Source organism: Numenius arquata, chromosome 8 (assembly GCF_964106895.1).
Source record: "Numenius arquata chromosome 8, bNumArq3.hap1.1, whole genome shotgun sequence".
NCBI lineage: Eukaryota > Metazoa > Chordata > Aves > Charadriiformes > Scolopacidae > Numenius > Numenius arquata.
Window position 1 is genome coordinate 17,376,104 of NC_133583.1, and position 17,468 is coordinate 17,393,571.

The 17,468-nt window shown below is 53.7% G+C and overlaps 2 protein-coding genes across 2 annotated transcripts in view; one reads left to right on the forward strand and one right to left on the reverse strand.

Moving 5' to 3' along the window:
* Positions 1 to 5,728, forward strand: part of STAB1 (stabilin 1) — a 59,225-nt gene extending 53,497 nt beyond the window's left edge. Inside the window, 12 exon segments of the mRNA XM_074151952.1 lie at positions 451 to 558; positions 739 to 932; positions 1,623 to 1,767; positions 2,254 to 2,387; positions 2,724 to 2,889; positions 3,124 to 3,230; positions 3,451 to 3,570; positions 3,984 to 4,136; positions 4,260 to 4,379; positions 4,592 to 4,738; positions 5,024 to 5,179; positions 5,414 to 5,728. Of these exon segments, the coding sequence (XP_074008053.1) occupies positions 451 to 558; positions 739 to 932; positions 1,623 to 1,767; positions 2,254 to 2,387; positions 2,724 to 2,889; positions 3,124 to 3,230; positions 3,451 to 3,570; positions 3,984 to 4,136; positions 4,260 to 4,379; positions 4,592 to 4,738; positions 5,024 to 5,179; positions 5,414 to 5,458 (1,595 nt within the window). The 3' untranslated portion in view covers positions 5,459 to 5,728.
* Positions 5,729 to 8,031: 2,303 nt separating this feature from the next.
* Positions 8,032 to 17,468, reverse strand: part of NT5DC2 (5'-nucleotidase domain containing 2) — a 28,086-nt gene continuing 18,649 nt past the window's right edge. The window contains exons 7-14 of the mRNA XM_074151953.1: positions 17,038 to 17,098; positions 16,270 to 16,372; positions 15,659 to 15,760; positions 13,806 to 13,887; positions 10,119 to 10,205; positions 9,505 to 9,645; positions 8,894 to 8,958; positions 8,032 to 8,391 (exon numbers count right to left, since the gene is read on the reverse strand). Coding sequence (XP_074008054.1) covers positions 8,130 to 8,391; positions 8,894 to 8,958; positions 9,505 to 9,645; positions 10,119 to 10,205; positions 13,806 to 13,887; positions 15,659 to 15,760; positions 16,270 to 16,372; positions 17,038 to 17,098 — 903 coding nt within the window. The 3' untranslated portion in view covers positions 8,032 to 8,129. The remainder of the gene's footprint in view (positions 8,392 to 8,893; positions 8,959 to 9,504; positions 9,646 to 10,118; positions 10,206 to 13,805; positions 13,888 to 15,658; positions 15,761 to 16,269; positions 16,373 to 17,037; positions 17,099 to 17,468) is intronic.

Genomic DNA, 17,468 nt, shown 5'->3' on the forward strand with positions numbered 1-17,468 from the left:
TGCCCAGAGAAGTTGTGGATGCCCCATCCCTGGAAGTGTTCAAGATCCTGGATGGGACTTTGAGCAACCTGGTCTGGTGGGAGGTGTCCTTGGCCATGGCAGGGCGGTTGGAACTCGATGATCTTCAAGGTCCATTCCGACTCTAACCATTCTATGATTCTAATTTCAGAAGGGTTGGGGTGGTGGGGAGGAGGAGGAAAGCTCCACTTGACCATGAACAAGTCCCTGAGCTCAGAGGTACTCCAAGAAGAGCTTGAGGATGAGGTGAAGACCTGAGGTGTATCTGATGGAGTTACAGTCCTCTGGGTTTGGGCAAGGCATCTGCAGAAAAGCACAGGAGGAGACAAGGGGGACCATAGGGCAGGCGGCCTGGGGCAGAGGCTGGCGATGACAGCCGTGCCCGTGGTGCAGCCCTTAGATGATTCTGATCTCTGTGTGTTCTGGTTTCAGTCACAACGCCCACCTGCTCTCCACCATGTCACCCCCAGGCTGTCTGCCGCTCCGGCAACCTCTGCGAATGCAACCTACACTATGAAGGAGATGGGAGAACGTGCTCAGGTAGTGGGGAGCCACAAGGGGGTGGGAAGGCGGGATGGTGAGTGAAGGGGAAAGCGGGCAAGACAACAAGTGACCATCTCCTGATGGCCATATTGGTGTGACAACTGGCAAGACAGACAGACCGACCACCAGGACACCTAGCAAGGTGTTTTAGTTAACCTAACGCTTTTATCCCTGCAGTGATCGACATGTGCAGCCAGGACAACGGGGGGTGTGCCAGGCACGCAGAGTGCACGCAGGTTGGCGTGAACGTCTCCTGTGCCTGTGTTGCCGGGTACAGAGGTGACGGCTATGTCTGCGACCCCATAGACAGATGTGCGGACGGTAGGAATGGGGACTGCAGCGAGCACGCCAACTGCATCAGCACCGGGCCGGTGAGTACCTCCCCTAGCTCCGGGGAGACCCCCATGCCTGGGAGCACAGGGCAGGTTGCTGCTGTGGGATGCTGCTGGCTGCTGGAGGACAGCGATGTGACAGTGTCCCCTGTTACTTCAGTCCCCAGGCCCGCCCCTCCTCTCCAGTCCCCTCAGCTATTATGCTCATCCGGCAGGTTCTTGCTGCCAGGCAGGGGTCACGCCCTTGGTCTGCTGCCTGGCTGTGGTAACAATCCTGCTGATGTTATGCTGAGGCCATTTTTCCCCATTCGTCTGTGTAAGGGGCATAAGCTGTGTCACTCGTGGCATTTCTGGACTGTTTTGTGGGTCTAGGATGGTCCTTTGAGGACAATGCTGGCCATTTTTGCAGAGGAACCAGAGTTGCTCGTTGCAAGCCAGAAGATGGGACTGGGAGTATGATGTGCAAGAATCATGAGCCACATACCCCAAAGCTCAGCTGTCTTTCAAACAGCACGTGATGAGGATTCAATGTGACATTTTTTGGTTCATGTTCAGTTGGATGTGGGGACAGGACAGAGGCTGTGTGGCTTTTCATTGCTGTGTCATACTCCCAGTGGGCTGTGGAGGCGTTCTGAAGGCTCATCCCCACCTTCACAGGGGTACAAGGTTCCTCATCTGGCATCTGCACGTTTGCACTCACACAAATGCCATCCTTCCTTTCTGCTGCAGAATGAGCGCCGCTGTGAGTGCAAGCAAGGCTACATCGGTGACGGGATACAATGCCTGGAAGAGGCTGTGCCCCCCACGGACCGGTGCCTGGAAGACAACGGGCAGTGCCATCGGGAGGCCATTTGCACTGACCTGCACTTTCATGGTGAGCGTGCTCAGCCCCGCAGTGCCACAGCTCATGTTCCATGGAGAGGTCGTACTCCCTCATCCTTCACCTTCTGGCCAGGGTACCCCTTGGGAGAGCTGGAGGGTGGGATGGCCAAGGGGCTGGAGACTTGTCTCTATAGCTTGGTCTGGTTTTCACATTCCCCTTTCTCCCTACACGTCATATGGGGAGGACAAGCCATCCTTGTCTGCTCCTGTGACGGATGAGACGGCCTCTGGTCTAAGCCACTAAGCACTGACTCCCTCATGGAAGGCGAGAAGCTCAGAGGAAGCCATGCTGCATCCCACATCGCCCTCACTTGAGCATTGTCCACATGCTCAAGTGTCCACATGTCCCTGCTGTGCTCTTCCAACAGAGTGCTCTTCCGTTGGTGGTGCTGTCTGTGCTCACACAGGGGACTCGCACAACTGCCTCAGGAAGGCTGCTCGCTCTCTACTGATGCTCCCTGGCCTTGGTATTTTGCAGATAAGACTATGGGTGTATTTCATCTGCAGTCACCCCGAAAAAAGTACGACTTCACTTACAAGCAGGCTCAGAAGGCCTGTGCCGCAGAAGGTGCTTCCCTGGCCACTTTCCAGCAGCTCTCGGCAGCACAGCAGGTCAGGGCAGGGATGCAGATGTCGGGCAGGGGCTGGCTCCATCGCCTCGGGGGGTGGGGACATGAAGTGCATCTCCCTGGGCGCAATCCAGCGGTAGCGAGCCCATGACATGTGGGTGGGTGACCTGCCAGGCCCTGTTTGCTTCATCTACATCTGTGAAACCAGGAGGGCTGGTGGGTCTTGCCAGTCATGCTGAGATGAGACCTCTGGCAGTGTCCAACCCTTCAGGTGTTGGGGGACAGTAGCATAAGGCTGCACAATGGGAGTGTGCATCAGGGCAGACGACCTGGGCCAGATACGATATTTTTAATCGTCTCATTCATTTTTGTCTGCTAGATGGGATTCCATCTGTGCTTGGTGGGTTGGCTGGACAATGGCACAGCCGGATACCCCACGGCCTACCCCAACCCCAGCTGTGGGGCTAACCGAGTGGGCATCGTGGACTATGGCCTCCGAAGCAACCTGAGTGAGACCTGGGATGCATTCTGCTACCGGGAGAAGGGTGAGTGGTGCAAGCACATTTCCCGGGGACGGTCCTGTTGGGCACAGGAGGTGTGGCAGGGCAACAGGCAGAGACCTGCCCTCAGAGCATGAGGCATGGGCAGGTGGGTACATCCCCCTCTCCCCTCGCCCGTGTTCGGAGGGAACATGCTGAGGGGTATCCAGAAGTCAAGGGAGAGGCGGTCAGTGTAGCCACCATTGGCCAGTCAGGTCATATCTTGCCTTTCCTTTGCAGATGTGATGTGCACCTGCCGTGATGGGTTCGTGGGAGATGGGTATTGGTGCAGCGGCAAACTCCCCGATGTGCTTGCAGACCACGCTCGCTTCTCCACCTTCTATTCCGTAAGTGATCTTCTCCTGGTTCTTTGGTAGCCAGCAGCTGGCAACAAGGGGGAGGGAGGGCCATAACAGGGAGCAGCGGTGGTTTGCTCTGTGTGTGGGGTGCAGAGTACAAACAGAGGCACTTTGTTTCTGGAGCCAGGGGATGTTTCCTGGGCTTGGGAAGGTAATAGCCTTGAGTTCCCTGCAGCAGCTGATGGGGAAGATCTCCTGTCTTTTCCAGATGTTGCTCGATTTCGCCAATGACACAAAAGAAGGACTGGATTTTTTCCTCTATTTGTCTGATGACTCTGCTCCCAAAACTCTCTTTGTCCCTCTGAATTCTGGCTTCGCAGACAATGAAGTAAGTAAGCAGGGATGAGCAGCTGCTCGAGGGTGTGTGGAACGAACTAGCAGAGCACCAGAGGAGAGCAGGAGTCCGCCAAAGCTGCCATGATGGTGATGAGAAATAGATCTGGGGAAGGAGGAGGAATTTAGGTCAGAAGTGACCTCTGGAGGTCTCTAGTCCAGCCCCTCAGAAGTGCTATTTAGGTCAGGTTGCTCAGAGCCTTCTCCAGTTGAGCTTTGACTGTTTCTAAGGCTGGCAATCTTCGCTGCTGGGCGTAGTAGTTTTGTGCCACGTTGCCCGTGAATTGAGCTGTCTTGTGGCCATGGCGAGTGTCTGGGCTTAGGCCAGGCAGGGGCTGCACACAGCAGGCGGGAAGGGTGAAAACCAGCTCAGCCGTTTCTCATCCCTGGCCCCTGTTGCTTTTTCAGACACTGACAGCAGAAGAACTGAAGCTCCATGTGTCATCCAGCAACATCATCCTCTTCAGCTTCAACCTCACAACGGGAACCATCATCCCGTCCCAGTCAGGATATGACCTCCATGTATCAGACCTCCCCGCGGGCAACAGTACAGAGCACTCAGTAGGTCTGACCTCAGCAGAGGTCAAAAAAAAAACCCACAAGTTTTCACCAGATCTCTTTTGAGACAGGGAGCAACAGGGAGGCTTTCCGGTCGGGTGACATCATCTCTGCCCTGTGCTGTAGGACGCCAAGGGGATCAATGACACGATGATTGTGGAGTGGGACATCGTAGCTTTCAACGGCATCATTCACGCCATCGCGGAGCCGCTGAGGATCCCACCGCCCATCGTTCACCTTGGTCAGGTGCGTATCCGAGGGCACGAAGGGGTGCTGAAACAGCTGGGACCCTGCCTGGGGACAGGGACGGGGATGAGGCGACCGAGTTGTCCCAAGGACTGGCCACCTTCTTTCTGCCCTCCTGGCACGGCTCATTTTGGGCAGCCCAAGGTCATCCTGGGGCGTTCCCATGGCTCCGCCAGGGCACTGCCGTAACCGGCCCCTCTTTGTCCATGCAGGTGAACGGCGTGGCCCAGGCAGCGGGCTCCGTGGCCACAGGGACGCTGTCAGCGCTGTGCTTTGGGCTGGCGCTGGCTGCCGGGGCCGGCGTCGCCTATTACTGCCTGAAGAGGCGGCGGCGGGAGGAGCAGTTCGGGTATTTTCAGGTGCGTGCAGCCTGCGGGCCGGGGGGGGGGCAGCGGCCTCTTTGGGGCGAGGGCACGTGGATGGGGTCTGGGGGAGCCGCGGGTGGGCGGTGGAGTGCCCCCGGGGGGGCACTGGGGTCTATGGGGGCAGCCATGCGTGGGAGCGGTTCGTGGGTGCGGGGGCTCCTCCCGGAGGCGCTCCGGGGGCGGGAGAATAATGGGCCCAGGGGAGCCCCGGAGAAGCCCCGCCCACCTCGGGGAGCCCCGCCCACCTCCGAGGAGCCCCGCCAATCTCGCGCCTCCCAGGCGGACCTGCGCGAGGAGGAGGAGGAGGAGACGGCGGCGGCGCCGCAGCAGCAGCGCGCGGCGCCACGCGCCACCCGGCCCCGCCCCCAGAGGCCGCTCGTCGCCATCCCCAACCCGCTCTACGGCGGCCACGCCCCCGACTACGAACCGCTAGAGGTGAGCTCCGCCCCTCCGCCCTCGCCCCGCCCCTTCGCCCCGCCGCTCCTATCCGCCCTAGCTCCGCCCCCTGCTCCTTCGTCCCGCCCCCCTGCTCCTTCGTCCCGCCCCCCTGCTCCTTCGTCCCGCCCCCCTGCTCCTTCGTCCCGCGTTCGCCCCGCCCCTCGCCCCAACCCTCTCCTTTGTTCCCCCCCGCCCCGCCCCCGCCCCGCCCTCACCCCGTCTCTCCCGCAGGACTCGCTGCTGGCGGACGCCGATCTCCGCCGCTCGCTGCATTGAGGGGCCGCTCCCCACCGCCCCGGCCCGGCCGCGCCCCGGAGGGCGCAAATAAAGTGCTCAGCGCCACCGGCTCTTTCTGCGCCTGCCTCTGCCGCCCGTCAGCCCCCAGCCCAGCACCGCCCCCCCGGCTGGTTCCTCCCCACGAGGCCCCGTGCGAGGTGCTGCCCTAAAGCCCTGCCTTATGCCACCCCCGCCCTCAGTCAGAGTGTGTGACAGCCCTGGGGAACGCCGGCCCTCCCCCCTGTGCCCTCACTCTCCTCCGGTGATCAGGTACAGTCACGTCAATTAGTCACACGCGCGCACACACACCCCAAACACCCCTTTTGCTCCATCTGGGTGCCCCCTGCCTGCACTACGGCCATAAGGGGCATAAACCGGGCCGTGCGGGGCACCTCAGGCCCCATCTCTGATGCCCACCCCAGGGGCAGGCAAAGGCACAGAGCACACACACCCCCCCCACACACCCCCCCCGTGGTTTCAGCTGGGACGGAGTGAAGCCCGGACAGTGGGTTAGTCAGTTAGTCACGCATGCTGCAGATTTTTATTGAGCCTTCACGCTACACACAGCACAAAGACGTCAAACACCACATGCAGAGTCTACAACACTCTGATTAGAGCAGCTAGGTTAACGGCAAGCGTTCAGGCCACTGAGTCGAGAGCAAGGCATTTGGAAAGTCTGCGACAGGCTGGCACGTAGCACATGGAGGAGGCAGAGAGACACAAGTGACAGACGGGGGGGGCCAGCCTGGCACAGCGCTGGGGAGGAACGTGCGGGAGAAGAGTCATGCGTTTGTGTGTGTTTGTGTGTATCTCACTGAGGGTTACCGACACACACTGTACTTCAGCGCCTTTCTCTGAGGAGTTTCCTGGCAGAGGGTCCTGGTTCCTCGCCCTCAGCTGCCCCCATTGACCCTGCCCAGCCCGTACAGCATCTGCCACTGGCAGTGCTCACACAGACCACATCTGCCCCATGCTAATCTTCCCCTTTGCCCCCCACCAGCTCCCCCATAAACCAACCCCCCCTCCTTACCCACCCCACAGACACACCAAGCAGACCAAAGGCCCATCATGCACATGCTGCACTCGCTTACCCATTGCCTGCCAGACCCAGCACAAGAAGTGCACCCGTTCTCCATTCCCTCTCTCTCCCCTACCTGTCACCTCAATACCAACTGCACCCACAAGCAAGCTGGTACTGTCACCCTTGGTTCAGCAGTGAGGGGAGGAGGTGGGTGGACCACCATCTCCAGAGCCTGCACCAAGAGCTCTGCCTTCAAACTGTCCCTGTATGTCCACCTCTCCAGTGAGCGCAGACACATTACTCACCTCCGAGAGTTTTGGGGCCCTCACAGACCACACATCCCTAGGGATGCCTCTTACACCTTCCTCCCATAGCCATCAGCGTCCCACACACCCAGCTTCCTGATGGCATGGCGGTCTGCTGTTTCCCAGGGTCCCACAAACTCTCAACAACCCCTGCCCCTTCACCCCTTCCCAGCGCCCTGCCTGTCCCTCAGGACACTCTGAAGCCTGGCCAAAACCAGCACGGCCCTGAGCCGGGTGAAGAACCTGCTTTCTGCACCACGCATCCTAAAGTAGCTCTGCCCTGCCTGGGCCTCCACCCTTGTCTCCTCTATGCTCTGACATCGCTATTAACACCTTTCCTCTTCCTCCTCCTCAGCAGACCACACTCCCCTTTCTGACCCACCACACCCAGCAGCACTTCATACTCACACGCCCGCGCTGGACACCTCACCAGCCCCTCCATGCGCCTTAGGCCACATCTCAGCAAAGACAGGTGGAAGGCCACCACCTCTGCTGACAACCAGCACCTTCCCTGAGAGGCTGAACATGTCCCTCTGCAAGTCACAACCGACCATAGCACATCAATTGCCAAAATATTGATGTCACGTGGCACCAAACCCCAAAAATACTGACAGTGCATGGCACTAAACTCAAAAACTGGGCATGTCCCAAAACACTTATGTTTAGACCTTCTGACCTGCTCCCACCCAGCTCTCACACAAGACTTGTGCATCCTGCACATTTGAGTTACCTGCACATCCAGTTACCTACCAGAGTCACCATCTGGACAGACCAGTCTGGCAGGAGCAGGACTGGGGCTGAGAGCCACTGGTACCAGTTCTGGATAGATAACACACTGATCCTTTGTCATCTGTGATGCATTCCCTGATGTGCTTCGCTGGTTGCCCAGTCAGCAGTCCTGTCCCCTTGCTGTCCACCTGCAGAATCACTCACGCCAAAGATCCCAAGGATCTTGGGAGCAGCTACAGCCCTGACACACCTTGTCACACCTCACATGGGTTGCATTCCCCAAGCACCAGAGACTCAGGGCTCCATTTCTGAGCCATGTTATCTGGGCACAGAGCAGGGAGCGGTAGCTTCCCACCACCAGCCCCTGGCTCTCCATCAGAGACATACAGAGGACTCCCTGCAGCTCACTTTAGGCCCAGAACAAGCACCCATCCTCTGTCCAGCCTGCAAAGCACCTCAGGGAAAGGGACAGAGCCAGTGAAGGGAAAAGAATAAACACACCATCTACACACATACATAAGTGTCAAACGCCCTTTAGTGGTAGACAGAGGTGCTGCTGGCCCAGCAGCCCGGCCCCACGTACAGACTCGTGCTGTTGCCTGGGGTACCTGGCCCTTCACCGGATGTGCACCATCTCCTCCAGGAAGGGGGTTTTCATGCAGCCTGTGCAGAGCTGATCCATCCAGAGCGGGGCCTCGTGCTGCAGAGGGGTGCGCCGGGGATAGAAAGTGAAATTCACGTCGTAGTTCAGCAGGCAGCTGATGGAAGCCATGTAGATATCAGAGAACCGCACCAGCCGTCGAGAGAAATACGTAGGGTTGTGGAAGGTGCGGAAGATGCTTCCGAACTGGGGGTTGAACAGGTTCTTCGTCAGTGACCTGAGAGGAAAGAGATGGTGCTCTAGGTAAGCGGCCAGGGTCCCAGGTTCTTCCGTCAATCCCTTAGCCCTGGGCACCTCACTCCCAAAAGATATTTTGGGATCAACCCAAGTACCCCTCCCACCCAAGCTGGGATGCAGACCAGTACCCCCCTGTGCAGTGAGATTGTGACAAATATTCACCACACTCTTACTCTTCTTTGTTACCTGTTATGGGCAGGAACCCACCCACAGTGCCAGGAGCTGCAGTAGCAGACAGTCCATCAACTCCCCCCACCCAGCACAGGGTGACATCACCTCCCCCTTTCTCACCTTGCCCTCAAACCCATCCAGCTCTCAGCTGCAGGGCTGCCCTGCTGCATCCCTCTCCAGACATGGGACACCAGGGATGGCCACAGGCCAAGAGCTGCAGCACCACTGTCCCCAAAATGTGTTACAACACAGACCCACTGCAGGCCTGAGAGCCCCTGAGGGACCTCATGAGCGAGGAGAACAATGTGTACCTGATCTCCTGACGCTCCTTCATCCACTCCAGCAATACTTGCTTTGACTCTGCATCCTGATACATCTGCAAAGACAATGGCAGCAAGCACCATGTTGCATCAGTCTTGCAGACCACACCTGAGCTCCCCCTAGGTTCCACTGTAACTCACAAACCCACGAGTCCACCGCACAAGGAGGAGAAGATATTTTTGAGAACACAGGGGTATGAACCATCTTGACTATCACAGAATCACAGAATGATTGGAAGGGACCTCTGGAGATCATCTAGTCCAACCCCCTGCCAGAGCAGGTCCACCTAGAGAAGGTTGCACAGGATGGCATCCAAGTGGGTTTTGAACGTCTCCAGAGAGAGAGACTCCACCACCTTTCTGGGCAGCCTGTTCCAGGGCTCTGTCACCCTCAAAGTAAAGAAGTTCCTCTTCATGTTTAGATGGAACTTTCTATGTTCAAATTTGTGCCCATTACCTCTTGTCCTGTCACTGGGCACCACTGAAAAAAGACTGGCCCCATCCTCTTGACACCCACCCTTTAAGTATTTCTAAGCATAAATAATTTCCATGCTATTCCCACACTAAGCCCAAAACGCAGACTCAGAAGGCAGCGCGTTTACCTGCATTCTCTCTAACAGCCCCGTCAGAGCCTGCTGCCAGGTCAGGGAGTGCATGTACTGCTCTGTGTTTATGATCCGAATCTCCGTCTCCAGTTCAGGAACGATGGCTCCAGTCCTCCAGCCGTGACGCAGCATGAGGTCCTAGAGGTCAGGGTGAAAAAACAACCAAGAATTCAACATAAAGATTGAAAGCCAAACACAACCCCGTTTCCTAGAAGTGATCTGTTCCTATTATAGATTCTCAGGGGACAGGCATCCATGGCCCAGACCAGGTCATGCTGGTAACACCCATCGCCCGGCCACGAGCTATGGAGAAACGTCGGATTCACACAAACTGCTCTTGAATTCACAGAGCAGAAGACGGTCTTTACCCACAGAAAGCACTTCAGGAGTCCTTTCACCACTACTTGATTCTGCATGACAGCAGCATGGGGATGCCTATTTATGTGCCCCGAAAGCCGCAGCCTGCAGAGCACCCAGCAGAGCATCCTGGAGACCTGAGGACTCGGAGCAGGGCCCTGCCTTGCTCTCCAACAGAGCTGCAGCCACGCCAGCCACGCCAGCCACGCAGGCTTGCTCCCACCTCACTGGAGAGCAGAGACCTTCTCACTTACCGCAAGGTCGCTGTACAGATGGTCACCAAAGTAGAGCACTTTGGACCCACGCCAGCCCGTCAGCCTCAGAAAATCAAAGAGGTTACCCTGTAAGCAAAAGGAGCACAGAGAGAAACGTGGTTACAGGCCAAATGCCACCACCCTCACCGCATGGTACTGGGCAGGCACCTCAGCAGCACTGTCAGTGCAACTGGATGTGCCACCTTACCACAAACAGATCTGAGCACTCTCATGAGATGTCAACCTGCTCGCTCCCCTACCATCCAAACCCAAAGGTTTCTGTCCTACCCTGCCTTATCTCACTTTCTTCCTATGTGACAACCTCCTGTACCCCCCTCAGCTTTTCTCAGGCTACAGAAAAGGCAGAAACCCTTCCAATCCCAACAGGCAATTCAGGGGAAGGCCTGTGCTCTAGGGCACAGCAAGTCAAGAGGACTACATGGACTAAAAAGGCAAAAAAAGGAGGCAGTTCAGAGGTCAGAAGTGAAAGACACCTAAATTAGAAAAGCCTGAGTGATGGACAGAAAGAACCCCAAGTGTTCTGGCTTTAGAAGTTGCTGGGTTCAGGTGATAATGATTTCATCTCTGAGGGTGCATCAGAGGTGAGGTGAGCACCATCACGCAAGGCTTTTGGAGTCAGAAGCAGTTGAGGCTGGTTCTCACATCACAGACCACAATCCCAACCCAAAAGCTTAAGAACACCCACGCGCTCACAGGAACTCCTTAACCAAGCCAAAAAGCCAGGCAGATTCACAGCTAAGTAAACCAAACCAAACCCCAAAGCACCAGCTAAAGCACAGCACAGAGCAGCTTTTAAGGCTTTCCAAACATCCATCCGCACACATACAAGACTTCAGGGACCCCCCTTCCATCTCCACACAAGTTTTCCACATGAGTCACAACAGAAACAAAACCCACTGGGAAAGGAAAAGGCCCATCAACGCCAGCAGACCAGACTGTGCCAGCACAAGCAATCCATGCAAACCTGCAAGCCACTCACCAGCAATCCCTCCAACCGGTTTCCAGTGCCAGGAAAGTGCTAGCACGCTTACCCAACAGCACTGGCCCAGGCAGAGAACCCCCAAACACAAGCAGGTTCCCACAAAAGCCTGCAGCCCTGCATGTGGCCACTGGCAATGTGCTGTATGCACTGCAATGGGTGCCCAGAACCAGAGTGCTGGGCCTCCCCTTGCTGCAGCTTTCCCTTAATAGCACGGAAACACAGGGCCAGACAGGCCTCCGCATTTCTTGGACATGACGTTGGTGCTGCTCACTTGAGGGGTGCTCAGGAAGCCACTGGCAAAGCAAGGAAATGACCCCCTTGGGAGGAGGACGGGCCTTTTGCTGTGCTCTGGTCACCTCAAACAGCAGTGGGTCTGACAACCAGGAAACTTGTGCTTGGACCTCCACTGAGCACAGACCTATTATATGACCTCCAGAAGCTGGCTCTCCTTCTCCCCTCCTGAAATCGCAGACAAGGGGAGGGGTGGGAGTACATACATCCCTCAAACAGAAAACACCGCATCTATCAAAAAGGAGGGCCAGTCCCCAGTGCAAAACACCGATCCCCAAGGTCCCATTCGTATGAGATACCCACAGCACAACAGCCACACAGCTGTGCCTCAGGGCACAGGAACAAGTCAGCTCAGAGGCCTCTAGCAACATCACCAACACAGCAAGGTCCATGGCCACTCACACTTGCCAGAAAGAAACATATTGTGCCTCTCCAAGAAACCAAAAATGCTGGGGACAGGGTGGCCTTACAACCAGGATACGTACTGTCACATCCCAAGAACCACAATGAGGCAACGATATCGATGCAGTCAGATAAAGATTCCCGGGGGGGGGAACTGGAAAGGACCCCAAAATCCCACCCTTCACCTCCTTCCCCCCTCATCTTTTCCCTTCCCCAATGCACCGTTCATTCGGGTGAGCAACCTGTGGACACAGGATGGGGGCGGTCAAGAGCAGGATTTAATTCAGCAATAAGCCCCATGGCTGAGGTGCACCTTCTCACCTGAGGGAGCTGCTAACCTACTGGGAGAGAGAGACTTTGTATGAGCTCTGCTTGCGTGTTCCCAGCTCCTAGCTCTTGGCAGAGCGCTTTGACAGACCCACCGGACAGGCCAGAGGCTTCCCAACAGCATTACTCAAGGACATGACCTACTTTCCTACCACAGGTCAGGTCCCAGCTACTTGACCATGATCTCACTAACAGTTTCTTCCCGTGGGACTGGACAGCTCACATAACCAAGAACAAACCGTCCTAAAGCCACAGGCTATTTGTTCTCAGGGGATAGAGCAGCTGTAAGGAGAACACCCCAAGGCAGCAAGTTCACCAGGGTAACAGCCCATCCTTCAGACACGCTTGTCCTTCGGGAAGGGGAGAGAGATGGGAACCAGGCTTTGTACCCTATTTGATCACCCTTGTTTTTCTGCTCCCTCCTCCACAATTCCACCTTTTCCAACCTTATGGAGGACAATCTGGAGTGAGGTGTGGAAGATCTTTGCATACACATCAGATTGCAGAGAAGTCTGCCTTCTTACCCTGAAGGAGCAGGCTCTTGGGAGCCCCTCCAGGACAAGAATTTCAGGACTAGGACATCACAAGAGCTAAGGCAAAACTGCACTATCAGCCACGCTGGACAACATCAGAAGAGAGCTCCTAGGGTCAAGGCTTCACTGTATGCTGGGGCAAGGGGCATTCACTGACCCCTGCAAGACACAAAGAGGGTGTTTCCTTACTGCCCCTTCTCACGGCAAACAGGGCAACCACAGGGGAAAACTCAGCCTGGCAGAGAGAACTTAGCACAGGTCCTGGGCAGAAAGGCAAGCAGCCGACACTCCAACTTAACTGGCCCTTCTCTGTCTTCTCCCTCCTTGTCCCTGTCCCTCCATCTGTAACGCCAAGCCCACTTGAGCTGGCTGGAATAAGTCACTCCTGTTACACAGCTTTCTGCAGCATGACCCCCACACGGAGCTGGGTGGAAACTTTCAAAGCTGCAGACAAAAGGTTTTCCTGCCATGAAATACCAGGATATACCTGTCTGGTATATCTTATTTCAGCTCTTCCTCCTGCAACTGTAAAAAACTGTGATTGTCGGGAGAGCAGCCTTTTCCACACCTGGCATGAAGTATCTCTCATCATTCTCAGAGGTCAGCTTATTGCACGCTGAGAGGCAACACAACCCTTGGCAGGGTTTTCTGATACACAAAAAGATTCTTTATTCTAACGCTTACATCCCAGCAGAAGCTGGAAGACTTTTCAGAGGCATGCAAATGGCAAGGCTATTGCTCCACAGCATGCCAAGAGACATGCTGAAAGCATTCAGGGGGACAGCATCCTACCAGGCCAGCAAGAGCTCTCTGCATGTGGACAGAGGGCATCTCTCACTGCCACCAGCCAGCGCAGCACACACAGCCTACAGCGTGTCTTCTTACAAGTGCCCTCTAACTCTGCCATAGGCCCTTTTTTCAAGGATATCCATTTTTGACTTTTCAAACATCAGTGTCAAACATCCACAAGCGACCTATTGAAGAACCTATCATTTTTCCCTGCCCTGACAGGATTTCCCTGTTTCCCAGTGAATTCCAGGCTTTTCAAGGGAATTCCAAAACTGGAGGCTTATGAGTCCCCACCATTTCAGACTCTTGTTTCATATCCCTTACGCACTCAGGTCGTTTTACCTCTTTATAGATCTTTCCTTTCTCCAGCTGGTTTATTTTGTCCCACTGCAGTGAGCCTTTATCATCCAGTTTTCGAAAAGGTCTGGAAAAAAAGCAGGGAGACGTCAACTTCTTTTGATTTTTGGTGATTGTTACCCAGCAACCTCAACATTTGAATCAGAAAACTTGTTTACCTATGTAACAACTTGTAATAAAAGCTCTATGTGAGAAATGACCTTCTGGGTCTTCTGCATTATTTTCTCAGGGGAAGAGAAAGTGCAAGAGGGAAATACCTTTTCAAAAAACTTCCATTGACTGCAACTATTTCATGCCAATATCCCTAACAACTCTTTTTGCTTTTCAGATACAGAGAAGAGGAAAAAAATAATAATAAAGACTCCCTCTGAAATGCTAAGGCCAAGAACGCTTTGCCATGGAACACTTTGTGTGCCATTCCAGTCTGGTTATGCCCCAGCCCAACAGTGACTGTGGAATGTCTTAATAGGAGAAGGCAGTCTCTGTGCTGATCTCAGTAGCTGACGTGAGCTGGCTGCTGTTGTTCCCAAGGGCTTGCCTGGTTACCTTCCATTTGGACAGAAGCAGCAAAATAAAGCTTAAGTTACTTGACCCTCCATGAACATTCATGCTCAAAGGGAACAAGAATTCCAAACTGTGAGCTCTGGGATCAAAAGCCTTGGTACGAAGCTGCTCCTGCTGCAAGCAGAGAACAATCTCATCCAGAAGTATTGTATGATCCTCAGCTGCCACAGGGCAGAAGGAATCCAGCCTCTCACCATGAACTCTACAGCCTACCCAGGCAAGGGGCTCCTCAACCACAAGTGGTCTCCAGTGAACATCTGCATTTTCCCTCAGAGAAAACATGCCACTGTTCCCCACAGCTCCCTATCAGGAGGTTCCCCTCACCTTGGACGTATGTGCCGTGTCATTCCACTGGCTCACTATGTGAGTGGACCTTAGGCACCACGTAACCATAAGGTTTTATCTCCTAGAGAGCCAGATCATCATAGCTCCAGGATACATTTGTAAGACACTTCCCCTACATCCCATGAAGAAAATCTTTGCCAAGTCAGCACAGCTTATAAAGCTGTTTTGTAGGTTTACTCCAGTTTATGCTACTGGCCTGGGAAATAGGGGAAGAAAACACATAAAGAGGAAAGAACAGACCTCTCCCTCAAGGGCAGTAATTCCTGGTCAGTCATAAGTTGAGGCAACAAAGCAGACACAAGTTCCCAAAGCAAATAATCCAAAGAGCAAAGCAAGGACAGCAGCCTGTCTATCAGCTAGTCCCTTGGCAGCCCCTAAATGACCACAAAACCCAGCTGCCACGTACAAAGGCTTCCAGAGCTGCCAATTACCAAACAGCATGTATCCTGTAACTGAAAAAAACCAAAAACTAAACAAAAAACAAAACAAAACAAAAAACCAAACCCCACGATATTGCTGTGGGGAACAGGAAAAGGAAAGATTTTGGCACACTCTCAAGACCTAGAGCCAAGAAATGGCCAGCTCTCACACGCACCATTCTACAGCTCTTTTCTTTCTAAAGATTTAAGTACATTATTACCCCTAAAAAACTAAGTTAAGCCCAGACCATGACAAAACTGAAGAGGTTTAAAAGACAGCCAATTTTAGAAACACACTTTCTGCTTGGCACTACCCGTTCTATCCCCTTATTCCCAGACTGGTCAGTTTTCATCTCCTCAGAATCCGAGAGGGCAGCAGCAGCCTGGATGCCTACTGGACCTAGATTATGCTTAGAAAACCAGTACTCTTTTGGAAGGTAAAAAGAACCATTTACTCCAGAGAAGGGGGCCTAAAACCTCAGGCCCACAGGACTGCCCCAGGACACGTACTTCCGCCGATCAGTGAAGAAGTTGGGCTTGTCAGCTTGCACAATGACCATGTCGAATAAGTCCCGCCAGTTCTTGCCAACCATGTGTTTCATTCCTTTGTCCCTAAGGGCAAAGGAACAGAAAAGTTAACAGATCCAGAACTCTTTTTTCACCCAACACTGCATCTTTACAATAGTCTGTCTTATTTCAGTTTCTTATTTATTTCAGTAAGAGAGAAGAAAGCAGAGAGATTTATGGATCCCCCAAGGCTGTCTCATTGCATTGAGGATTGATGTAGTGCTTTGACCATTTCAAGCTGTCCCAACCTTTCTCCTGTACCACTGGAAGTCCAGAGAAGTCTGTGATGCAGCAAAAGCTGCTAGAGGTAGTCCAAAGTGGCAGCTCTGTAACGTTGTGGCCAGCCACAGCCTCTCATCTTCTTCTAAAAGTGAGAGGCGATGGTGGAAACAGAACTGTGGGGTGTAACGTTTACCACAAATGTTTCCCAGAGAGCTCTCTCATCACCATTGCCACAAAACCCTCTATTGTACAACTTTCAGATGCTCACAGGTGAGACCGCACTGCACAGCTCTTGCTGTGGTGACCCACTGATGTGCAATAACAGTACTCACACGAAGCTAAAGGGACTGTTTGTAATGAGGAAGAGTTTCTTCTTGTGGTTCACCAGGCGGTTTAGCACAGCATAGATTTCATCCCCGTGCAGAATATATTGTTCTATATCGGAATAAAACAGACATCATCAATCAAAAACTTCTTTTAGTGTAAGTCACGACCACATTTATTTAAAAACAAAACCAAACCTAGCCCCTATACCAATAGGAATGCAAAAGGCCTCAGTTAGATCCACCTCAGGTAGGCAGGTAGTACACCACCATGGTGACAAAATGGCCTTCCTCATCAATCCCATCTAGAGGGAAGAGAAAGACTGAGGAACTGAAAAGGCTGGCAAAAAAAAAAAAGAGGGTTGATACCAAACCGTCACAAGGGACAGGCACAGCCACCCCAGGCCATGTTGCTACCAGGAGCTTTCTTTTCCATCAATTACCAGGAAGCCTTCCCAGATGGTACCTTTGCACGTTCACATCACGCCAAGGACCATCACCCCTTGCTTACAGGCTGAAGGAAAACAGAAACACAAGCAATGGGGTAGTTGTTTCTTTCATTAAAATAGAACCTCTACCTGACCCTAAATACCACTTGGTTCTTAATGCCACTCTACCCCTCAGCCTTTAGGCATGCCACAATCGAGTATTTAATTAAGTTCTGTGTCCCCCTGATTTCTGTGACTGCATGTAGGGCCTACACAGTCATCTTACACAGAATGCCACGTAGTACGACACATCAAAATGGATTTGGCACCAGAGCTCTAAGCAACTCACCCAGATCTTTTTCAATCCATTTGTACATCACTCCTTTCACATGCACATCTCTAATAGCATCCTACAGAAAAGGGCAGGGAAAAAAGTTTCAGTTTTACATATGGCATTCCTGTTTCCCAGCATGCAAACCTATTGCCACTACTGAGGACCAGTACAGTAATGACACATCCCCTCTTCTTGCTGAATGAAGAAGCTTCATTAATGCTAAGCAGAGGACCTTGTATAGCAAAGCTCACCAACATGCCAAAAAGAAGAACACAGTGATTAGCTCAGCCGATGCAGTACAAGGGGAAAAACCTCAAAACCTACCCATGAAAGCACAGCTTCCTTCCTGCTCCTGGAAACCAGCACACGTTAACCCACTGTTACCAAGGCAATCAAGACCGTGCAACTCCAAGCCATTTACTGCCCCAAAATTGTACTGGCCCAGA